The sequence below is a fragment of the Callorhinus ursinus genome, unplaced genomic scaffold (genome assembly GCF_003265705.2).
Source record: "Callorhinus ursinus isolate GAN/ISIS: 27379988/994484 unplaced genomic scaffold, GSC_fseal_2.0 scaffold1, whole genome shotgun sequence".
Taxonomy (NCBI): domain Eukaryota; kingdom Metazoa; phylum Chordata; class Mammalia; order Carnivora; family Otariidae; genus Callorhinus; species Callorhinus ursinus.
In genome coordinates, this window is record NW_027397063.1 from 113,768,894 (window position 1) to 113,793,200 (window position 24,307).

The 24,307-nt window shown below is 47.6% G+C and overlaps 2 protein-coding genes across 10 annotated transcripts in view; one reads left to right on the forward strand and one right to left on the reverse strand.

Moving 5' to 3' along the window:
- NME9 (NME/NM23 family member 9) overlaps window positions 1–17,588 on the forward strand; it is a 39,623-nt gene extending 22,035 nt beyond the window's left edge. For 2 of the 5 annotated variants that reach the window (XM_073899475.1, XM_073899482.1), the window contains 10 exons: window positions 1,470–1,527; window positions 5,758–5,861; window positions 6,626–6,697; window positions 8,406–8,522; window positions 9,823–9,898; window positions 11,867–11,949; window positions 12,244–12,336; window positions 13,495–13,649; window positions 14,975–15,111; window positions 17,250–17,588. In XM_073899475.1, the coding sequence (XP_073755576.1) occupies window positions 1,470–1,527; window positions 5,758–5,861; window positions 6,626–6,697; window positions 8,406–8,522; window positions 9,823–9,898; window positions 11,867–11,949; window positions 12,244–12,336; window positions 13,495–13,649; window positions 14,975–15,111; window positions 17,250–17,311 (957 nt within the window). In that variant the 3' untranslated portion in view covers window positions 17,312–17,588. Of the gene's footprint in view, window positions 1–1,469; window positions 1,528–5,757; window positions 5,862–6,625; window positions 6,698–8,405; window positions 8,523–9,822; window positions 9,899–11,866; window positions 11,950–12,243; window positions 12,337–13,494; window positions 13,650–14,727; window positions 15,112–17,152 lie in introns of those variants that run through there. The other 3 variants (XM_025881743.2, XM_073899487.1, XM_073899490.1) reach the window with 3 other exon arrangements.
- The window catches only part of ARMC8 (armadillo repeat containing 8), a 129,252-nt gene that overhangs the window by 3,452 nt on the left and 101,493 nt on the right, over window positions 1–24,307 (reverse strand). Inside the window, exons 22-25 of one of the 5 annotated variants that reach the window (XR_003210138.2) lie at window positions 22,642–22,807; window positions 16,607–16,742; window positions 15,672–15,779; window positions 5,760–5,895 (exon numbers count right to left, since the gene is read on the reverse strand). Coding sequence is in view for 1 of the 5 variants with exons in the window: in XM_025881719.2 (XP_025737504.1) it covers window positions 22,774–22,807 (34 nt within the window). In the remaining 4 variants the exon portion in view is untranslated. Of the gene's footprint in view, window positions 1–5,759; window positions 5,896–15,671; window positions 15,780–15,894; window positions 16,743–20,254; window positions 22,808–24,307 lie in introns of those variants that run through there. The other 4 variants (XR_003210139.2, XR_012380435.1, XR_003210140.2 and 1 more) reach the window with 4 other exon arrangements.

Here is a 24,307-nt window from a genome sequence, read left to right on the forward strand (position 1 = left end):
AAGCACACTAAATAGTGATTATTTTAATAATAAATACCTCTTTTAATAATTTTAATAATAAGCATTATTTAATAATAATGCTTAACACCATTAGTCATCAGAGAAATGAAATTACAGCCACAATAAGATACCACTACATTATCATTAGTGTGGCTAAAATCTAAAAGACTAATATCACTATATTTTGGTAAGAATGTGGAGCAAGCAGGACTCTTATACTTTGCTGATGAAAGTTTAAAAGAGTACAGTCACTTTAGGAAAAGCATGGGCAGTTTCTTATTAAACTGAACATAACATTTACCCTATGTCCCAGCAATGCCACTCCTAGAGTATTTACTTACTGAAGAAAAATGAAAATGTGAGCACAAGAAGATTTAACAAGAATTTCATAAGTGGGGCGCCTGGGTGGCTCAGTCGGTTAAGCATCTGCCTTCGGCTCAGGTCATGATCCCGGGGTCCTGCTCAGCGGGGAGCCTGCTTCTTCCTCTGCCTCTGCCCCTACCCCTGCTCACGCAGGCTCTCTCTCTCTCAAATAAATAAAATCTTAAAAAAAAAAGTGTTCATAAGTCATTATTTGTAATAACCCCAAACTAGAAGTAACCCAAATATCTATCAAGCAAATTACAATATAATCATACAATGAAATATGCTCAGGAATAAAACTGGACAAACTACTGACACACAACCACACAGATATATCTCCCAAAATACCCTGAATGGAAGGAGCCAGCCCAAAATAATATGTGCTGCACTATTCCATTTATAGGCAGTTTTAGAAAAGACACATCTATTGTGACAGAAAGCAGATCACTGTTCACCTGGGGTGAGGAGCAGGGGTGACCGGGAGGAGGCAGAGGAACTTTCGGGGATGACAGGAAAGTTCTGTATTGTGATAGGGGTGTGGTGACCTGGGTTGTGTGCATTTGCCAAAACTCGGCGAACTGCAACACTTTAGTTCTGTGTATTTCACTGTATATAAATTATATATCTCTAGAACACGTAAAAAGACCAAAAGAAAAAAATGAATGAATATCTCTCTGTATATGAATCTAGATAAATGTCAAAACTGGATTTGAGTGAGAACAAAAATTGCAAAAAGATCTCTATAGTATGATATTATTTATGTACATATTATGGACACAAAACAATTTTATATATTATTTTTTTGGACAAGTAACAAGAAAAAATTATTTTTAAAAAATGACTGAGATTTTCTTAGGTTAGCGGTTATTTGTGGGGGACTGGAGGCAGGAAGAGACAGGAGGAGAAAGGCAGATTGCGGAAAGAAGACAGCTTGAGCTGTATTTGTACCTATTTCAGAGAGGGAGGGAGGGAGGTGAGGGGAGAGGGAGAGAGGGAGAGAAGGGAGGTAGCAAGGGGTAGGTAGGTAGGTATCTGGAGCAAATACATCGAATCCTTTCCCCATCCATGCCCTCAGTAACACAGCCTTTGTTCTTCTTTGATGTTAGGTTAACATCAGCACCCAGGAGCTTTGGGAAGAAATGCTCAGTTCCAAAGGACTAACTGGTAATTTCAGATAAGTTTTTAGATCCAGCCTTTTCAAAATTGCTACATGGCATACTGAACCAGGAAGAGAAAAGCTGCCAGGAGCACCATTTTCCTATCTTGAGTTTCTTAAATGAAGAACCAGGTCATTTCTTTGTGTGTGTGTGTCTATCCGACTTGCACATCTGTTAGTACATTCAGCTCGGGAAAACAGTCAGGACTGCCAGGTCACAGGGCTCCCTTGTCTCAGAGCTGACTGTCCGACCCAAGGGTTGTTGGGTGTGAAGGAATGAAAACCTCTTCTGACCACCTGAGGCATAAGGGGGAACGTGCCGGAAGGAATATGGGGATCTCTTGGAACGCAGGGGCTGGAAGGAGAGCGAGGCACCCCAAGGGGCTGGAACCAGGGACTGCACCGTCATTAGGACACAGCATAGCCACTGTCCTTTGGGCCTCCTGGTCCCTATCCTCTTGTATGTTATCGACTGCAATTTACTTAGTAGTTTTTTAAAAAAATGAACATTTATTTATTTATTTACTTACTTATTTATTTATTTATTTTTTAGATTTTATTTATTTATTTGACAGAGAGGTAGAGAGCACAAGTAGGCAGAGTGGCAGGCAGAAGGAGAGGGAGAAGCAGGTTCTCTGCTGAGCAGGGAGCCGGACATGGGGCTCAATCCCAGGACCCTGGGATCATGACCTGAGCTGAAGGCAGCCGCTTAACCGACTGAGCCACTCAGGCTCCCCGAACATTTATTTTTTTTTAAAGATTTTATTTATTTATTTGAGAGAGCGAGAGAGCACAGAGGGAGGAACAGACTCCCCACTGAGCAGGGAGCCCGACGCAGAACTCGATCCCAGGACCCTGAGATCATGACCTGAGCCGAAGGCAGATACTTAGTCAAATGGGCCACCCAGGTGCCCCCCAAAATGAACATTTATTATCCCACAGTTTCTGTGGGGTTGGAATCCAGGTGTTGCTTCACCTCTGGTTTGGGGTGTCTCTGGTTTGGGGTCTCTCACCAGGCTGCGGTTAAGGAGTAAGACAGGGAATGTCAAAGCTCAACTGAAGTCCAATTTGCTTCTAAGCTCGGTCATGTGGCTCTGACAGATCTTAGAAGGTCATTTCCAACTTCATTCACGAGGCTGTTGGCTGGACTCCGGGCCCTGCTGGCTGTTGGCCAGAGACATCAAGTTCTTGCTATCAGTTTCTCCATAAAGCTACTTGCAACACAGTAACTTTCTTCCCCCAGAGGAAGGGGGGCAGAGGGGGAGGGAGAGACATATGCAAGTCAAAGTCTTTCTGTAACTGAATCTGAAAAGTGACATCCCATCACTTTGCCCTACTCCGTTGTTAGAAGCCTGTCTCTAGGTCCGGCCTGCCCTTAAGGGCAGGGGGTTACATCCCAGGAGGCAGGACTTCCCCCTGGCCTCTTAGAGGCTGCCTGCCACACCTGCCACTACAGTTCCTTTCTCGTTTCATTGACTGTGCGTATCTCTGGGCTCCCTTCCTCTCTCTGTATCCTCTCAGTTCTTCTCCCTATAAATACACCTGCTCAGCCAGCTTGTGTCTGCTCTTATCTCTCCCCAGCGCCACCCGCACCGAGTGACTTCAGCCTTGAACAAGGCCCCTGCCCCTCTCCTCCCCCATGACTCAGTTTGTCTTTCCAGCCCCTTCACCCACCGTTCCCTGAGATATGTCCTGAGCTCCAGTCTGTTTCCTGAACGTGCCACAAGTTTCCCCACTTCTTCACTTTTATCCATGTTGTCCCTGCTCCCTGGAATATCATGACCCCCTCATAAGCTGGAGATGTCTCCCTCATTCCCAGGGCCAGCTCCAGAAGGCAGCGGCCTCCTTGCCTGAAATCTTTCTAGAACCTCTGCGTGGTCACTTCCCCTTGGAAGTCGCCTGGGCATTTGGGGTGGGACTCTGTCTCCCCCTCTCCCCCCAGCACACACCCAGTTTGGTGTGGCCCCTGTCTGGAGGAGCACTTGTAGCTTTCCCCCTAAACTCTGCACCCAGGGGCATTGTCCTCTTCATCTCCGTCTCTAGCCGACTTGCCCAGGCCTGGGGCAGAGTGCCAGTAGCACTGACCTGGCAGCGTGGTGGGAGTCTTGCCACATTCTACTACCTGAGGGATCACACAGCTTTTTTGATGGTGCCAGGCCTCAACTATTTTGTCTGCAGGTCTCCTCGTCTGTGCAACTGAAACATGGCTCTAGGGCAAAACAACCATTACTTCTATTTCTTTAACGGCAATAAGAAAACTACCACCTCATCACGTTTTGCACCCTAGGTGATCACAGCTGACATCTGCTGGGTGTGGACTCTGCCAAGCCTGCTCTACGCATGCCAGGGAATCCTGGGGCCAGCAGGGGCTCGTCCTCCCCTTCTTAGCGGGCAGTCTCGAGGAAGATTCCTTCTTCCTTCTTTCTAGAGCCAGCAAACATTTGCTTCCAAAGTCAACCACCATCTTGGAAGTCTTACCTTCTGCTGGCTCATTTTCACCTGCCTTCAAATAGGCAAGTCTATTCAGGTTTACACGGGCACGTGTGCACACATACCTTTTCATTTTCTCTGCCATTTCTTTCCTTCCCGATGTCTTCTCTGTTTTGCTTTGTAACTCTTGATACACTTCCTCTCCAGTCTTGCTCTCTGCCCCATAACCTGTGAAGTATGCCCTTGCCCCACCACTGCTCAGAGAGCCAGGGACTACGAGGGGAGATGGGAAGCTGAACTATGGGTGCAAATCCTGTAGAGAGGTTGGTAGCTAATTGGGTCCCATTTTCTCCCCAGTGGGGTGTGAACCTGCTTTCCTTGGTGGGCCCAAACACAGGCCCTTGAGGTCTTCAAAGACTTTTCCCTGGCTTGACCCAAATGCCTTCCTCCCCCATTACACCTCCCTGGTATATTGAAATCCCCAGGCCCCTCCAGTGTAAAGCTGTTGTCCTCAGCGAAACCTGGAGCTTTGTCCTCCACATGGGTGCCCAGGAGGCCCAAATCTGTCTCCTCTGCTGGTACCTGGTTGCCTTTGAGACCACTGGCCTTAGATTCTCTTGCTCAAACTGGAAACCCAGCATGTCTAGAACCTAGCTGACATTTCTCCTTCCCGCAAATGATCTCTCCCTGCCACCACCCAGTTCTTTTCCTCTGCCAGGCTCCAAGGTAGAGTCCTTTGCACACCCATGTGACTTTCACCCCCCCGCCATCTTTCCCTTCCCTTTCAAAGTCTTGTGGATTCCTCCCTTCCTTCCCTCCCACATCCACTGCTCCCCTGTGCCTGGCTTCCTCATCCCTCCCATACCCAACTTGGTTCTCACTTTCTCCCTGCAAAACTATGTTGCTTGGTGAAACTAACCAACACTCCTGAATCCATGCATCTTCTTTCCTGGAGTAGTTGAAAGAGCATGCACTCAGACGAAGCTGGGTTTAAAACTAGATTCTACCGCTTGAGAATTTAATTTTTCTTTTGTACCTTGGGTTAGTTACTAGACTGTCTTTGAACTTCACACAGTCTAGCACCAGCTGTGTCGTCATGATGGGGCTGGACACGTCCTGCATGTATCTGGTAGACATGTGTTGGCTTAGCTTTGCTTCGCTTTCCCACAGGCCCTGGGGCCTCATGCGATCAGACTAGAGGGTTCCCTCACTCCCTATCCTGGCACACTCCATAGACTGGGACTGATGAAGAAAAAAGTAGCCAAGTTACCATCTAGGTCTCTATCAGGTACACTTTTCAGGAGAACAATGTTGATTTTATAAAGTAAATAAAACTCTCCTTTATCCAAAGAAGTGGCTTTTAATCCATCAGGGGAAAATGTCAAAACTGTGTTTATCATCAAAGCAGCTATGAGTTGATTGTGTGCTGACAGGCCGCCTACTGTGACCTCTTTTAGAATAGATAATCTTAGTACAATTCCAATATTTATTGAGGGCCACTCTGTACCAGCCTGACCGTGAACGTAGCCTGAAAATGACTGCAGGTAAAAGATCCATAAAGAAAACTGTTTTCTACCACACTTACTTCATTCTGTTTAGAATTCAGAACCCTGAGTTCGTAAGAATGAGGGGTGGATGTGTTTCCCTGCTCGACCCTATTCCAAGGGGAGAATAAATCCCTTGAACCATTAAATAACCCTGCAAACAGACGTGCACTGGAGAGGAGTTAGAGTTGGCAGGTATAAATTTTGCCTGACATGGTGAGTGCTCGTGCCCGCTGACTGTTCCTGCATCTTGGTTCCACACAGTTGTTGACGTCTATCAAGGCTGGTGTGGGCCCTGCAAACCTGTGGTGAGCCTCTTCCAGAAGATGAGGATGGAGGTTGGCCTGGACCTTCTGCATTTTGCATTAGTAAGATCCTCTCTCAGGAGAATGTCACACGACACTGTAAAATAATTAAACATTTAAAAGGGGGGACAGGAAGCATGAGGTGCCTTTTTTCCAGATCATTGAAAAGGCATCGGTTGTGAAATTTTGGGTCATCAGTTATGATGCCTTATAGTTTCTTTAGAGATAAAAGATTCCTACCCCACCCCTAGCTCTGAGCTCAGGCATTTCTTGACCCTGTGCACAGGGAAGGGGTGCGCGTCACCTGACATGCATGCTCCTTCTGGCTCATGAACAGTGGGGACTCTGAAGTCTTAACTCTCAGAGCACAGAGTTCCAAGATTTTTATGCTCTCCTCCATCATGGGGAATTTCTGGCCAGTATTTCCTTGGATGAATGTATGGAAATGGGAATAAATTCCAGAGAAGTGTGCGAGAGACACTTGGATTAGAGGTTCCTAGGCGGAACACAGGAGAAAATTCACCCACGCTGACCTCTCAAGGACTCTGCACTTTCTTCAAGGGGAATCAGTTCTGACCCTTCTGGGGAGGGCGTGTGGCAGCAATGCCTGCCCCCGCACAGGGCTTCTCAGACACAGAAGGCAAAGTGTGTGTGGAGAGGGTGTGTGCTTGCGTGTGTGTGTGTACGTGTGTGTGCTGTTTATGGGGTCTGTGTGTGTATATGTGGGGTGTGTGTGTCTGTGTGGGTATTGTCCTGTGTGGTCGCCCACCATCATGCCCTTGCATCCCTGGCACCCCAGGCCCCTCCTGACAGCTTGTTTTCTTTAGGCAGAAGCAGATTGTCTTGATGCCCTTGAAAAGTACCGAGGGAGGTGTGAGCCGACCTTTCTGTTTTATGCGGTAAGTACATCTGCAGAACCAGACCCAGAACTATTGCAGATCATCAGGGTTCTGCTAGAGGCGTCTCCCTGAAAGTCACCAAGAAGATTCACTGATCCAAACAAGGGATTGTTTCCTCCTTGACTGCATTTGTTATCTGGGGTAAGGAAAGGCATACTTAAGTCCTGGTAATGCAGGTCCCTGCCTCGGACGGTGGCACTGCTCGCTGGCTGGGAGGCCTGGGATGACACAGCTCCCGAGGGTCACCCTGGACTCGGCAGCCTTCCTGATTTGCTGTACACGTGAAAGAATGGGAGTCACTCAAAAGTGTCTGTTCCTTCTGGCTCATGGGCACTCTTGACTGATGCTTCACAGTCAGAGCACAAGGTTTCAAGATTTCTGACCTTCGCTCTGTAGAGGGAAGCTTTCAGCACACATACTCTAATGGCGTAGACAAGCTCCACACTCACTTTTATTTAATCCTAAGATGTGAAGATATGTTTACAGAAATTCAGAAATGAAAGGGACTGTTGAGGAAAACCAAGTAGTTCTGTGTTCTGAAAGATAGTTTGGATGTCTTGGGGTGTGACATCCATGCTCTGGCCCCATGCCCCTCAGGGCCCACTGCCTCACACCTGGCTTCCTAGCTTAGGTCACCTGCCAGGCTTCAAAGGCTAGCAACAGATATGCTATTCCTGACTGCAGCCCCTCCTCATCCAGTCAGGGGAAACTGAGGCCTACCTGCCCACCTCTCCTGACAGCCAGGCCAGGGTTGTTCACTTTGGAAACCTTCAGATTCCTGCCCACAGCACTGCAAGTATCACAGACTGGAAGCCTATGGCAAACATCATTTGGGTGTTGATTCTTGACAGAAGACTGGAGTTAGATGCTGAAAAATGGGTGAGGATGGAGGGAGAAGTGGAAAGGAGCCAAAGTGACAGTGGGCCACAGGCGCAGAAATGCGATCGCTGCCACAGTGGTTTGCTTGCTTGAGCCTGTAGTGATGAAGGCATAAATCATACTGGACTGTGTGGGAGCAGGTGCCAAGGCGTCGGGCTCCATCACAGCCTCCCACCCTGAGGTGGGCCCCCTGCGGGGCGGGGTGGGAACAGGGGAGGGCCCACTCTCCACCAACTTCTGTGAGTAATAGGCAGAGACTGACTGCTGGAAAGGTTAAAGCTGAGACTCAGTGGCCCCAAACACCAGCTCCGCTGTGAATGAAGTCTCCGCTGACCCCCCCGGACCGAACTGGGATCCATTCTTGCCCTGAATGCCAAGCATCCTGTACGTTCCCCCTCTTAAAGCAATAATCTTACTCTATTGTAATTGTTTCTTTGATATGACCACCTCTCTCCCCACTTGGCTTCCCGTTCCCTGAAGCAGGCAACTCTGGCTTTTCATGCTGACTGTTCATATTCTTTGCCTCTGTCTTGGGGCTTGGCAGAGTAAGTGCTCAATAGGTATTTGTCAAGTGGATGAACCACCTCTAGGCCACCCTTAGTCACCCACAACCTCGTTGCCCCTCTCCTCCCTTAATTAACTCCCTGTTTCCCTGGAGGCAGCTCTGAAAGGAGAGGCATGGGGTAGAAGGCAGAGGGGTGGATGGCAGCCTCGGCCTAGGGCACACGCCTAAGCAAAGCTCTTGGACACTCGCTGGCCCTTCAAAGAGATGAAGATCTGTGAAGAAGAGTTCAAGCGGTTTGGGTAGCGTGTGTGTTCTGTGTTCTAGGGGGGAGAACTGGTGGCCGTGGTGAGAGGAGCCAATGCCCCGCTGCTGCAGAAAACCATCCGAGAGCAGCTGGAGGCTGAGAAGAAGGTGCTGGCCGAAGGCCGCGAGCGGAAAGGGGTAAGGAGTGCTTCCACCAGCGCCGAGCTCGGTGTCTCCCGGTCCCACCAGTCTTCCTGGAGCGCTCAGTGGCAAGTGCTGTTAAATGCCCACCCGAGGGCTCAGGGGGAGGCAGTGCCCACGAGGACATACATGCATTTTATTTTGGATTTTATTTATTTATTTGACAGAGAGACAGCAAGAGAGGGAACACAAGCAGGGGGAGTAGGAGAGGGAGAAGCAGGCTTCCCTCTGAGCAGGGAGCCCGATGCGGGGCTCGATCCCAGGCTCAATCCCAGAACCCTGGGATCATGACCTGAGCCAAAGGCTGATGCTTAACCGACTGAGCCACACAGGTGCCCATACATGCATTTTAAAAACTTCTTTTAAGAAGTTGCCCCCTTCATCTAGAGCACTTGAACTTCTCTTATCCATTTCCCGTTCATCCCCTGCTTCAATTCTTAACAGGGGTTTCTGGAACCCTGACAATACGTTCAGAAATGAATATAAAGTTATGGAGTAGAGTAGTGGGTAGAAGTCAGCCTCACCGTGAGCTCTCTCCTGGTGACTTGCCCTCGCTTTCCATACCTGAAAGTTTTACTTGTAATCCCCGAGGGATCGTTTAATTTAGAAATTAAGTCCTGTCATTCACACAAGCAATAGGATCAGCATAGCTTATGATTTTGATAAATTATTTCCATGACAGCATAGACTACAAAGTTTCTCACAAAAATTTGGCTGCCATCGAACAATGACACTACCTCAGATAGAGAGAGGCATTTCCTGGTGCTTTGAGCTTCTGTCCAATGAGCCTCACATTGTTCAGTATTCATTGTTCAAGTTTTCATATTCACTTCCAAATAGCGAAGCCCTGTTTTTATAGAACGGCTTAGAATCCATCATATTTTTCTCCGAAAATCACACCTGCTTGTGCCCCCTCCAGGGGGAGATGATGTCTGTCTTCATGACTAACGTTGCCTGGGGAGGCCAGTTGATAAGTATCTCCTTGTATGTCACTTCTTCCTTTGTCTTCTGGCCGACTCCCTACTTCATCTTTTCTACTTGATGCTTGTGGAAATGGGCCGAATCTGTACCTTAAAGTCAGCATGGATTTCCTTCCTCACCTCCACCGTCATCCAGCAACTAAAAAGGGTCTTGTAAAGTTTCCAAGGCTGATGCTCTTGACCCCCTTTTCCTGGCTCTGCATTTCGGGCCTTTGCTTTTTTTTTTTTCTTTTTTGGCTTCTGTCGGTTGCTGGATGTCTTTGTGGTAATTTTAATTAGTTAACTACTTTCTGTTCATGATCCATGTGTTGCTCTAGATTAGAGACGAGGCTCTGTCTGATGAAGATGGATGCCTCTCCCATGACAAGGACAATGGTGAAGATGATGGCATGGGTGAGTGCAGAACCAGTGAGCAAGATGAAAAGGCAAAGCATATGAGTAACCAGTGATTTGGGCAATCTGAATTCTGGGAAGATTAACCATGAAACATTCGGTTTCCAGTCACCTGACTACAAACATACAGTGCCCAATCTCCCTTCTGCCCTTTCTTGACATTGTAGGTACTTTTTGCAGCTTTCTGATCATGCTCAAGTATCACAAGTATGACTTTTGGGGCTATTACCCCGCATCAGGAAAAGCCCCACTTTAATAAAAAGGAAGGTAGAATTTCAAGTGATGATGCTGGTGTTTCCTTAGTCTTCATTTGAGCTAAAGAGCTCATTTCTTTTTTTCACCTTTTTCTGAAGGGTCCAAAAGTCAGGGGTCATAGTTCTTCCTGAACCTTTACTATGGGAAGAACAACTTGACCTGATAGCAGGAAAGCCAGAAGTCAGAAGGTGGCTTGTGACAGTAACTGAGACGCTAGGGGGAACCAGCATTAAGTTCAGGAACGAAGTTGTAAGGAGAAGGAAGATTTTTATTACTGCGTGAAGCCGAGAGGCTGTTTATTCGTGTGGGGATAATGAGAACTGAGTTGGATTCTAACAAGGAAAGAGGCACAGTTCGGAGAGCAAAAACACTTCAAGTGTGAAAAAATCAGTGTTCTGGCCTCTGCAGGAAACATTTGTTACCTCCTTATTTGGATGATCTCCTCTTCCCTCCATCATTATCTCCTCTCAAATCAAGACTCTCCACCTAGAAAATAACCTAAAAGCCTGCCCTTGCCCTTAGCCTTCCTTCCTTCCATGCCCAAACTTCCTGAGCTCCCATACTCCTTGGGCACCCCTCACCTTCAGCTCCTGCCTGACCTGCTCCCTGGTGCTCATGGGACACCACTGACCTTTTTGGTGCCAAATTCAACACACAGTGTCCAGTCATATCCTACAGCCTCTCTCTGAGGACTTGGATGATGTTGACAGTGCCTTCCTTCTCCAAACCCTGGTCTCTTTTGGTTTCTGAGATGTCATGACCTTTCTCGTTTTCCTTCTATGTCTCTGGCCTCTCCACAGCCTCCCCTTCATTGGCCTTTTCTCATTTGCTCCCCTTTCAAGCTGGAATTCTCTGGGCCCTGATCTGGCCTCTTCTCTTCTCACCCCGCACCTCTAGGGGATCTCATTAATGGGTCAACGTATAAGGGATTTCCTTTTAAGAGTCCCTTAAACACTAAGGATTCATGGGACATTAGAAATAAGAAAAATGGATAGATTTGTTGCTTAAAATGATTCACATTTTTGCAGTACACAAGTTTTTGAGATTTTCAGAGTAGGAAGTTCTCCTCAAAGGCAGATGTGGTCACGTTTCACTGCCACACAACTGAGATAAAGGTTGAGAACAGAAAGTAGGCTATGGGGGGTACAGAGTCTGTGGGGAGTGTAGGATGCTCACCAAGGTCAAGTTGATACAAACAGGAGTACAGTAGGGCTGGGCTTATAGACTGGACACCGGGCCCCCTACAGGCCTGAGCAGGGACTACAATCACGTGCCACCTCCCTCGTCGCCACAGCTGATTGGTCCTATGGGCACTGACCAAAGGACAGCCATCAGGACACTGTTCAGGGAGCTATGACTGGTACCTTGGCTCCACATAACGAACTGGCCAGTCTGATCTTCCCTCAGGAGAACGTGCTGGTGCTGAAAAGTCATACAGACTCAGGGCCTGGGGCAGTCATTACTGCCCATATGCCAGAAAAGTTAAAAAAGAAGCTCTGGTGAAGGAGCCAGTGGAGAAAGGGGAGAACACAGTAGACAACAGCTGGAGGCTCGGAATCAGGGGAGGTGACAGGAAGGCATGAGAGAGGCCAGGCCCGTGTTGCCTCTGCTCCAGCTCTCCCCAGCTCCGAGCTGACTCTTCCAGTTGTTGCTGGGGCTCTGCTCCTGAGTAGTCTCTGATCTCCCTGCTCTCCCTCCCCACCCCTACCGCAGCTTCATCGGGGAAGACCTGCACCTTGGCCATCATTAAGCCAGACGCAGTGGTCCACGGAAAGACCGATGAGATTATGATGAAGGTAAGAGAGACAATGCTTCCCGGACAGACTGCCTTCAGGTCTCCTCTGGTGGAAAAGCAGGGGCGGGGCATCGAACAACAGTGTGCTAGTGGGAAAAGGAGGCTTCTGAGGAGCTCCAACCAAAATTCCAGTTAAGTCAACGAAACATTTTAAATCCGTTTGGGACAGATACGATGAGGGTGAGGGTCTTTGCTGCTTTTGATGTTATCTTTCCCATTCTCTTTTACTTTTCAGCACATTTGAATGTGAATTTGGGCTTGATTTACCCTTTCACAATATATGTACATTTTACAGATCCACGAAGCCGGTTTTGACATTTTAGCAAATGAAGAGAGAACCATGACAGAGGCAGAAGTGCAACTTTTCTATCAACACAAAGCTGGGGAGGTCAGATCATCTGCTTCCACACGTCAGACACACTCTCATTTCTTTCTCTTTCTCCAATATTATGTTTATAGATTGATGTTAGTTTGGGAGAAAATAGAGTATTACAAAGAACAAGAATAGGAACAGCAAGAAGGCCATGAATTTGCTCTCAGAATAATGATTATAGTCTGTATCAGGTAAAAAGTTCTCTGGTTGCAAGGAAGAGATTTTGATTCTAACTTAAGTAATGACATAAAGAATTTATTGGAAGGATACTCCATAGCTCCCAGAACTGAAGAAGATAGTTGAAGGAGTTGAACAAGAAGGTGTTAGGGAGAAGAACCAAAACAGTCGGGGTGCTTGGGTGGCTCAGTCGTTAAGCAGCTGCCTTCAGCTCAGGTCATGATCCCAGGGTCCTGGGATCGAGGCCCGCATCGGGCTCCCTGCTCCGTGGGAAGCCTGCTTCTCCCTCTCCCACTCCCCCTGCTTGTGTTCCCTCTCTCGCTGTGTCTATCGCTGTCAAATAAATAAAATCTTAAAAAAAAAGAACCAAGACAGTCGTAGGGACCTTAGGAGCAGAATCCCATGAACAGTCACTTTAGGTGCTGCTGTTGGACAACTCAGATTCAACCACTTTCCACGTGCTTCTGCTTCTGACTCCCCTACTTGGGACGGAGGCCTAGTGGACCTAGCTTGGTCATAGCCCTACCTCTCAGGTGAGGTGTGTGTGTTTGGTGAGGGTGGAGGGGGTGGGGGGGCGTCATGGTTGTCAGCCAGACTAGGCCAAGTGAAATGGGGAAGAGCTGCTCCCCAAAGGAAAACCAGAGTACTGCTACTTGAAGGAGCAGGAAGGGTTGCAAGGCATTGCAAAAAATAAGTCTTAGCTACATCGCACCCAATGGTTATCCAGCATCCACATGGTTTCCACACATGTCCCTACCTAGCTTGTTATAGTCTCTCACTCAGCCCCAAACAAGTCAACTCAAAGTCTCATTTTCCTGCCTTTGCCTTTATCTGGGTTCTCTGGGTGTGGCTGGTCATCACCACCACCCCTCCCTGGGCCCTCCATGGGCACGCTGGCCTGTGGCAAGGCTACTCACTGAGGGTGGGAGGGCCCGCTGACCCACTATAGGCCCCAGGACCCCTGCCCTGGGTCACCATTTCCTCTCACTGTGCTAGGAGGCATTTGAGAAGCTGGTACATCACATGTGCAGTGGACCAAGCCACCTCCTGATCCTCACCAAGCCTGAGGGCACAGAGGACGTGACCGCTGCCTGGCGAACGCTCATGGGGCCCTGTGACCCTGATGTGGCAAGGAGGGAGCAGCCTGACAGGTGATGTCACCAGCTGTGTTCTTTTCATTTATCTCAAAACCTAGGAAGCCAAGAGCCCTGCTCTATATTCAGCCCCCAAACCCCCTTTTATGTATATATTTTATGTATATTATGTATATTTATGTATATTATGTATATTTGGAGAGACTCTGACCTCTTTGTTATCTATTTGCGGAGACCCCGCTATCTTCACCCTCTGATCCAGTCCTATAGTTAAGAGGGTTCCATAGTGTGGTCCCAGAAAACACATGCAACACTCGTCCAGGAAATACGGATTGCAGGGTCCCAGTAAAGTCTGCCAAGTCAGAGACTCTGGGCAGGGCCTAGGGATCTGCATTGTAGACTCAACTCTCTCCACTCTCCTCCCCACCCAGGGTGTTCTCAGGCCCCCTAGAGTCTGAGCACCTGGTTCTGCATTCTGCATTAGGCTGCCTTGGCCCTGTATTTAGCCTGGCGTCACCAATGCCAAATTCACTGTGTCTTGCCTTTGAAGCTGAGAGAGCCCCAGCCACCAGGAAAGAAATGAGCAAGAGACTAAGTAACTGCAGTTGTACCCTGCAGTTGTAGGGGGCCAGGACATTCATACGTGGGGCTAGTAAGACAGCCTAGGGTTCAGATCCTAGCTAACCACAGACTCAGGTAAGTCCTTTCTCTGAGCCTCAGTTCTCTCATCTGTAAAATGGGGTTATGACACCTATCCTGGGATGCCACTGAGTGTTGTTAAGAGCACTTCCTAGGGCCATGAATTAATCTCTCTGTGCCTCAATGTCTTCATCTGAAAAATGGGTAGTACAATGCCTCAAACATTGATGTGAGGATTAAATGAGCATATGTACTTACATATGTATATATATGTATATATACATATGAAACCCTTGGAACAGTGCTTGACACAAAGGAAGCCCTGGCAATATTAGTATTATCTTATGGGGATATTGAGGAATTAACGATGCACACCCTCGAGCTCTTGGCAGGGTGCTAGTCCCTGGTAGTGATAGCACCAAAATGGGAGCTCCCGAGCTTGCGCCGTGACTCGTGCGCATTTAAACTGAGAATCGTGACAGAGTGTCCTTCACAGAGCTGTGGCGCAAATGAAACAGGATCATGTATGTGAAGTACCTGGCAACCTGCCCAGAACACCCAACATCACGATGGAATAGATGTCAGCTACTGTCCTTGTTGTTCTTGGCATTTCCAACGGAGAGAAAGCCATTTCACAGAAACACGGGGTGCTAACTGGTTGCTGGTGCCCATGTTGCCGGAGAGCAAAATGTTTCTTTGCAAATGAAACGATTGTTTCTTGTGCATTTTACCGATGTTCGCAGTCTCCGTGCTCAGTTCGGCACAGAAATGCCCTTTAATGCGGTCCATGGAAGCCAGGACAGAGATGCCGCCAGCCGGGAACTGGCCTTGCTCTTCCCCACTTTTAAGTTTTCAGACGAAGTTCTAGAAGCCTCTCTGGGTAAGTCATCAAGGCCGTTTTGGTTCTTTATTAAATCTGCAGTTAGTATTTGGTGGGGGTTGATAATAACTATGTGGTAACTGAGTCTTCAATCTAAGAAGGTCCTACTTGAAAAAGAGGGGCCTATAATTATATAACTTTAGTAGCAGTCCTGATCTGTTCTGTGTTTTCACAGAGTAATGATGTTGCTTTTTAATACTTCTTTTTTTTTTTTTTTTTTTTTTTTTGCTGCATTCTTACTTTGGAGTCATATTTTCATTGCAAAGTTACTTTGCATTTTCTTGTGGAAACCACTGGGAAAATGTAACTAGCTTTCTGGAATCCTGCTTCAAAGCCACTTAGAGGCCAGAGGTCACTTCCTCATTTCCTCTGTGCTTCACACACCCCACGCCAGGCCCTTGGTGGGGTTGCTGGGCAGTGGAGCATTATACAAAAGGGCCCTGAGCCTGCTGTGACTCTTGTATCCCTCAGCCCCCACATTTTGGGAGAAGTGTGCTAGGTCATCTCCACCTCCAAATCTGGGTGAGAAACCCAAGGGGTCCAGAGTGCATGTGACTTACCCCACTCCACAAGTAGAACTAGGCCTGGCCTATGATGCTCCTGCTGCCGAGTTGGGTATCCGTGGTCTGAGCTTGAGGTGAGGTGGGAGGGGCCAGGGGGTGAGTATCCTGGGAAAAAGCAAAGGATGTGAGGGTGGGATTCCTGGGAGAAGACTGCATGTAGATCTGAAATGGTAACAACACACTTGTGCACAAATGTTTGGATTTTAACCAATATATTCACCTAAATGTTTGCTATGTTCACAGTCTCCTCAAGATCTGAATCCAGCTGAGTAAGAATAGGTGGCCTGAGGGCAATGGAAGATGGCACAGGAGCTGGCCCAAGCCGGCCCTCATTCAATCCTTGTGGCTGCCTGCTGCCAGCTGAGGGGCAAGCTGGGTGCGGCGGTGGGGTGTAGAGTAGAGAGAGCACGGAAGTGTGGCTTTATAAGGATCAAAGAGACCCAGTTTGACACATGCAAGTGTGTGATGTGTGTGGTTCTTCAAAGCCATTCCCCTGCTGGGAGGAAATCTCACTCTGGTGACCGGGGCCTGCTTTCCTTGAGGGACCTGCCCTCACAGAGCTCCCCTGATGCATTTCCTTATGTGTCCAGGGTCATGGCACGTCTTCATCCTTTGGGGGGCGATTGGAGACAAGTAGAATAACTCAGGGCCCAGTCTGGGGAAGGAGGAGAGTGGCCCGGCTGGGGAATACTCATCAGAGCTGCTGAGGAGAGTGTTGGGAGATCCCGAGCCTGACGTTTGGGCCCCAGGTGATAATGAGCGAAGCGGACAGTTCCACAGGGGTCTGAGCCCAGACACATCCCAGGGATAAATAGCCAGCCTCCTGAGAGCATGATTCTGAAGCAGCCTTGTCGGGGTGCTGATGTGCTGCTCATTTGTTTGATGTGTCAGTCCTCCTCAGTTGTCAGGAGCACAGTGTGCTTCCAACTTACCCATCACTGTCTCTGCTAAGGGTCAGGGCTCAAGGGCACTGGAGACAAGACCATCCTGGGTTTGGAATCCTGGCTCCGCTAGTTGTCAGCTGAATAGCCTTGGGAAAGTTACCTTTCTGGGCCCCAGGTCCCTCATCTGTGAAATGGAGATATTGACAGACTCATTATTAGCCCCGTATGACAGACCCATTATTAGCCCCATAACAACATCTCCACAACAGGGATCTTCCTCACAGGGCTGCTGTGAAGATGGAAGGACACAAAGGATATTGAAATTCTTAGCCTGGGGCCTGACACATATTAAGTCCTCAACAAATTACTCATTCTCCCGATTTTTTTTTAAAGGTTTTATTTTTAAGTAATCTCCACACCCAACGTGGGGCTCAAACTCACAACCCCAAGATCGAGTCTCATGCTCCATCAACCAAGCCAGCCAGGTGCCCCTCATTCTCCTAATTTTTAATTCCTGGTCCAGAACACATGTATTAGGACCTTTCTCTGCTGTCCCTTCCACCCTGACCCCTCACTTCATTGTGATGTACTTAGATCCCCTTTTCCTGCTGTTTTGTGGATGGTGAGTGGGACAGAGGACGGGCACAGGGCTACGTTTCGGAAGTCCTGCAGAACATCTGTCGTCCCACAGGCCACGGGGCTGAAGGAGCGGCGGCCCCCACTGAGGTACGATTCCCTGAGGACACGGACTGAGAGGCTGGGCTGCTCGTCCAGAACATGTGACCAGGGGCAAGGCCAGGAGATGAAATGTCAGTACACTCGAATCAGCTACACATAGGAAAGCTCCAGAATCGGAACTTACTCTTTTCAGCACCAATACTTTTTTGGTTTAGCTATGTCTCATGAACAATAAGAATAGTATATACTTTCTTGCCTTATTAAACAGTATATAGAATACAGTTTTTTGCTTTTGTTTTTTGCTACCTCTGGGATTTTATAAAATAAATGGACATCCATTATTTTACCCTGGCGTGATATGGGGACATCTCAGGGGATACTGAGTTACACAGGACAGTGTTTCCCTAATAATAAATCTACTTTGTGGACTAAACAAGTTTAGAGTTCAAGTTGGTAACTATGAACTTGAAAACAGTGCAAAAAGATTGACTATAACACTTCCAGGCATATGGACGTGGAGGCAGACAGAAATTGGCTTTAATCTTCCTGCTGCCTACCCAGTCACGGGGACAGTCCTGCAACACTGCCCAGTTGGCCACCTGAGGTTCTCCATGAATCAGGCCGTGTTCATAAAGAAATGCTTGGGAGTTACATTTGGAACCAGGGTTCATCTGATTTTCTTGATGCTCCCTTCCCGTTTCTTTGGTTTCTGATTCTGGCTACTGCCTAATTTTAAAGTCTGAGAGCTCCCAGTGGAGCCAAGTTGCCTCCAGCTTTCGCTACATCACCTGGTTGAGCCCATCCTTCCATGGCTGTGCCCTTGAGGTTGAAAATTTCACAGCGGGTTTTCAATAAAAAGTAACTATTATTACCCCTGTGAATAGTAACATGGATAGCCACTCCCTCCTGCTAGTTTGCTCTTTGGTCCATTTGAAAATTCACTAAGCCCAGGCATCCATTTTCCTCTCTGAGGAAAAGGCCGTGTTTTACTCCCCAAGGCAAATGTTAGCGATTTCCTTTCATTTGCTGGTTTTCTCCAGAAGACTCTGCTCTACGACTTGAAGTTCTTTAAATGCACAGTTAGCTCCCAGAAGACTGCTCTTCATGGGTGCATGACTCTTTATGCCAATGCTATGCTGGCACTGGGGACGGAAGGATGAGTCAGGCTGTGTGAAGTGGGGAGCAAGGCCTGTGACGCTGGGTGGGTGGCTGCATTCCCCATGACTGTCACCTTTAAATGCGAACATGCATGCCCGTTGTATTCATTAGCATCTGTACTGACCTCCATGAGAAACAATGTACTCAGAGGGTCCCTCCCTGACAGGATGTCAGGAAAATTGAATCCACTGTTCCAGACCTCCAGATACTCAGCCCACCATGGGGCTGTGCTCTTCCCTTTGTGAGTGGGCTCAAGAGGGGGATTCAATGCCTTGGAGGAGCAGGGGCATTAGAACCCTGCACCTCTTCTACACACACAGGTGTTGTGTGGCTCTGAATGAGCTATTTGGGGGTGCACCCCGCTGACTGCTATCTGATCTCCCCAGAAGCTGAGAAGCCAAAGATCTTCCATCAGTGGAGAGATGAGAAATGGTTTGCCCAAGGCCTCTGAAAGCAGTGGGGGGAGAGATAGAGTAGGTGGTGGAACTGAGACTGTAGGGGTGATGCGTGTTGCTGTGATGACCTTTAAGCCTCCCCAGGAAGTAGCTGGGAGTGGTGGAGCTGGGAGAGGGGAAGGCAGGAGGGGCACTAGAGGAGGAGAAGCGGGGACACATACTTCCATCTATAACTTGGTAGAGCATTTCTTAGAGTCTGGAAGGTTCAAAGCAGAAGTAATAGGGGTGCGGGGGAGGGGGGTGTTGGGGGAGAGAAGCCTCGTGAGAGTGGCTAAAATGTCAGCCCACTCTGAGGATGAACTCCTTAGCAGAGGCCCTGGGCCTGGCTTCCTACAATGGAAGCAAACCAGGGCACGCAGGATGGGTACTGTTTTGGGCATTAAGACTTCTCAGCTCCTGGGTGTGAATGCCTGATAGGGTGGAAGGCAGGCCCTACTGCATGAAATAAAGAGGGTGGTTCCTTTCTAATGACTGGCTCTGGCTCTCCACTTAGCGAGAGGGCCAACTGCCCAGCAGAGCCAAGGCCAGGAGTCAGGGGCTGCATAAATACAGGGAGGAAAGGTGACTACGTGGCCATGATGTGGCCCTTGAGGCAAGGGTTCCCAGTTTTCCCAGAAGCCAGGGAGTAAACCAAAACTACCCTCATGCTGGAAATGGACACAGGCCTCTCTGCCCAACAATCAGGAGAAATGTGCAAAGGAGCAGGGCTGGGGCAGCACCAGCCCCTATCCCAGGTGGCAACGTGTTGGAACCTCCTCCTGTCAGCTCTCCATTAGAATCTGGGGTCAGTCTCCCATTTCCCAGGTCTCATTTTCATGTTTGCCCTGTGGCAAGGGAATTCCCTCCCCTGCCAACCACCTCACCACCCCCCACGCTCTCTCCCCAGCCCTCACGCTCCAGGGTAGATGTCCTTGGCTTTCTGTTTCTAGGGAGGCCAAGAGGAAAGAGGTGCTTCTCTACATTTTAGAGATGGGAGAAGAAGGAGTGTGCAGTCCGTGAAGAGCACCTGGGCATCCTTGCAAAGGGGAGCAGTGGCTTGTGCATGGGGCTGCTGGTCATCCGCCGAATTCTGGGCCTGAGGCCAGGGAGTAGTGGCAGTGGAAGCATGGCGTACGTAAGGGGCTGAGGAGAGGATGGAGACAGTGGACACAACACTGGGGAGGTCCTGGTGGCTGGGAGTGGCCGCCTGTAAAAGGTCTGCTAGACTTCAGGAGGCCAAGGAGAGGGGTTCCCAGACTGCTGCAGATGCCCCTGACAGCATAGCTATGGCTACCACAGGGCACCGGCCCCCACTCTGAAATGCAAAGTCACTCCCTGGCCTCTTATTCACCAAGAATCGTAAGTTCCAAAAGCTGGGACACATTATCTTCCAATGTTTCCTAATGTTCTAGACATTCGGAAAACAGACTCCTTTTTAGAAGTTGCCATGATTTTTTCTTGGCTTTTATTAGCATGTGTTAAAATCATATTATCCAAACACTACCAGAAGAACATGTATTGTTCTGCATAAAGTGCTTAAGAAAAAAAAATGCAACTTATTAAATTGGACATTCTTTTCTAGTTCATAAATTTTGGGTTACAATCAGGGCACAAAAGGAGAAACAGAATGCAGTATTAGAGAGAGCGAGAAGCTTAGTGAAGGATTCGGGTGGAGACACAGACCACGCCCCATTCCTCCCACTTCCTTGCTGACTGAACACTGCACCTGCCTAAAGCAGCAAACAGCTTTGTTTTAATAAATACATTTTCCTTCATTCAAATCAGAAAAGTTAATTATAGTAAAGCACTTTTTCTTTGACCATCTGTTTATAGCCACAGGCAAGATTTATCCACAGAGTTTAAGTGTGGAAGTGTTACTTCATTGGGCTTTCAGCTTTCTAATGCTATCTGGGTTCAAGATTGTCTCAGCAATTCATTATTGGTTTCCTTAATATTTACCTGGTACTTTTAAACACCAACTCTATTGTGTTTGTGTTACAAATGCCAACCAAGGATATTTTCTCAGTACTAGAAGTGTCAATGAGTGGGCCTAAATAAGGCTTTATTCCCAATAAACTCGATTCTTTTTAAACTGGCCTTCTCACATTAGCACTCTGATGGCCGCACAAAACCCAAGTCCCTGTTGTGACAGATTTTTAAATTGGTGATGTTCTGGGAAAAAACAAAAACAACTTGGAAATCTCTGTGTTTGGATCTTGGGTGGTCATGTTGAGAACAGGAAAAATTGCATTAAATACACTTAAAAACATTCATTTGCAATCAAACATATTTAAATCCTCCAAGGAAGGTGCAGGCTGGTGATGGGGTGGCCTCGGTGTGCGCAACCCCATCAGGAGTGGCTGGTAGGCTTGGGACTCTGCCAGTGGCACACACTCATGGCAAGCTTCTGCGCCACAGACCTCGATTCTGGGCCGCAATGCCTCTGAACTTCTGTTAGCAAAGGGAAAGGCAGGCTGGTTGTTCCTCCAAACAGTCAAGAGCAACCTCTGTGGAGTTCACCTTGAAGCTGCCCCAGAAGCTGGAGCCAGGTGCCAAGCTAAGGGCTGCAGAAGGGTGAAGGAGCACTGGCGGTACAAGAAGCCATCTTCCATCCTCTGGGGAGAGTCCCTTTCCCTCGCTCAAACTTCAGTGCTTTGGGCTTCATGAAGGAAAAGATCTTAGCCACATGTCTTACTCAAATTTTGATCTCATTTTACAAAAGCACACTGAATAGCAGTCCTGAGTGACTAGTAGAATTTTAGCTGAGTATAGCTAAGAGAATAAACTATCCTGTTCTTCGCTTCTTTCTACAGGGGAATCTGTAGAGCATTCTTTAGTTTCACAGTGATATATGCTATTTCAGGAAGCACAAGGTGATCGGACTCTGTTTCCAGGAAGTGGATGACCTACTTTAGTTTGAGCATAAGGTTCCATGACTGGCTCTAAATCCTGCCAGATATCGCTACACCAATGGCAGGATTTAGGGCCGTTGGGAGGCTCTTGGTGCCCAGTTCCTGCCAAGTGTAGCCTGCCAGAGTCAGGGCTGGGCTTTCACTATCAGTAGTTATATTTCCCCTTGATGGTTCAAAAATCCTATGGTGAATTTGTTGCCTCACTCCACTCCACCCTGTCCATCTGACTTGGAAGCCTGAGAGCTTATTGAATTAAGCTGAAAAGAGGCTCTGTACCTGCTGATATTGACGGCAGTAAGATGCTAGCTTACTATTTTGCACAGCACCATATATCATGCCTGTTACTCCAGGCCAACTACAGCCAACCTTTTTTTTTTTTTTTATAAAGAAAATCTATGTAAGTTGAGGTTCAGAAATGCATATATTTTTTACTTACAAATATTCATCTGACCAAAATTCAACATAACCTTTATGGAACACTTAACAATTGTTTTGTTTTTAAAATAACATTTCATTCAAACTGTATATAATTCAGTAAAGTTTTTTATACAGCAAGCAATGCTTAAACCCTGGAAAATCTGTAGAAAAGAGATTTTCACACAAAATAAGAAAAGAAAAATTTGAGGTATCCCTCACACACACACATCCATTCATTCTGACCCACGTGCGCGCACACACACACACACACACACACACACACCTATGTGTGCTGAGACACATTCATTCTCACTCACAAAGTGGCTGCAGCATAGGCAAAAAATTGTAGGTCCAAAGGAAAATGATTGATTGTTCTAATAAAGAGTCCAGGTAGCTCAGAAAAAAAAACAAAACACAATAGTCCTCTGAGGAAATTACTACCTCAAAAAAATGTTCTCAAGATGAATTTGAGATCTAAGCCTACCAAATTGCTTTTGCAAAACAGCTCCCTGCAGTCCAAGGTGACTTGTGCAAATAGAAGGAATCAAATGAGGCTAGTTCCTGTACTTCCTTGAACAAGGACGGGGGATGCTTGCAGGTGCCCGGGGCGCTCCCATCACGCCAGGTACTGCTGCAGTGCCATTTTTGCCCTGAAATCACAAAGTTCCTGTTAGCCATCCTCTCTGAAGTGTTAATTAAGGCAAAAATCCTGTGGCTCAAAGATGGTAATGGGGGGGTCTAAAAAGGTCCCCAAAGGGAACTCGGGTGAGCCCAGCTGGGCGAATACCGTAAGGGGCAGAGATCTGTGGTCAGCAGATAACTTCAAACCCATGCTGGCTACATTCCTCTTCCTGAGGTTCTCTTAGGAAGGGCTGCTCTTGTCCTTCCACCTGCTGCAGTGACATTCTATAGTTTCCCCTTTGTCACTGGCATTTGGCCATGATGGATCCGGAATTCTTTACTTTCTCCTACTGCCATGCAGGTTTTTAGCTGGTGCTGCAGGACACTGGGGAGGACACTGAGGGTTCTGGGAAGCTAAGAGGAAAACTGACCCAGGGAGAGGCCTTCAGGTGTTGATTAGAAGGTGCATGGGGGGCCTAGCGCTCACAACCCAAGGCTGTCTCATGGTTCAAAGGCCTTCAAATTGAGGAAGGAGGTTATAGTTTCATCTCATTCTTCTCATCATGCCTGCGGACACTGACCTGGCACAGGAGGTAGGTTGTTAGGGTGGCTGGGGAAGAAGATAGCTAGTTGGAGAAGAAGAGATGTAATGTCTCATGATAGCCACACAGGATGGGTGCATCCTGATCCTTGTAAAAGGGTCTTCCTTTGAGCTGGGACTGAGGAGGCCTCCTTGACTACTCCAATCATGAGCTTGGTAAAGTTTCTCAAGAGGCTACAATTGTGGGAATTAGGAAGTCAAGTTTTAGCAATGGTCTCCCCTGCTAGGTTATGGAAAGAAATGGCTAAAATGTTTAGTTACTACTAGCTAATGAAAGTAAGCCAAGGTAGACTGGGCATGCAATATGTTGGATGCAAGTGCAGTCTCTATAGTGAAGTAATGGGTATGACCTACGGTTTTAAAAGTGGATACTAAGGGATGTTCCTGCAATTATCTAAGACTCTATACAGTAACTACAAATAGGCCAATCCATCAAAATGGAAAGCCCCATACAGATGGTCTCCGAGTTATAAGTGAGTTGGGTTCTACAAGGTCATTTTCCTACAGAAACAAGCTTATGAATGATGCCACAGGCTACCTCTTAATGATCATCTACCTCCCCGCACAGTCCCAAGGCCCTCTGAGCCTGAGGTGGAAAGGGCTGGTTGGCAATAGCTCCTTATCTGTAAGTGTTCGAAAGTCAAAGGATCACACCTTAAAAACAGAAGGAACCTGAGAGATATCTTCTTTAGGTAACAGACTAAAGGTTTTGACTCAAATGAGAACTACCAATTCAGACTCCTTCTGAATCTTTCTCAGGGGCTATCAATGTTTGTTATATTAGACCTCAGAGACCGTAACCTTATTATTCTCCTGCTATCTCTTAATATCTAAGGAGTCTTTCAGATGGATGGTTTTTGAGGCAAGATCATCTTTCCTTCGATGGACTAGGTAGGGTAGCTCAAACCTTGATTCTTTTAACACGGTT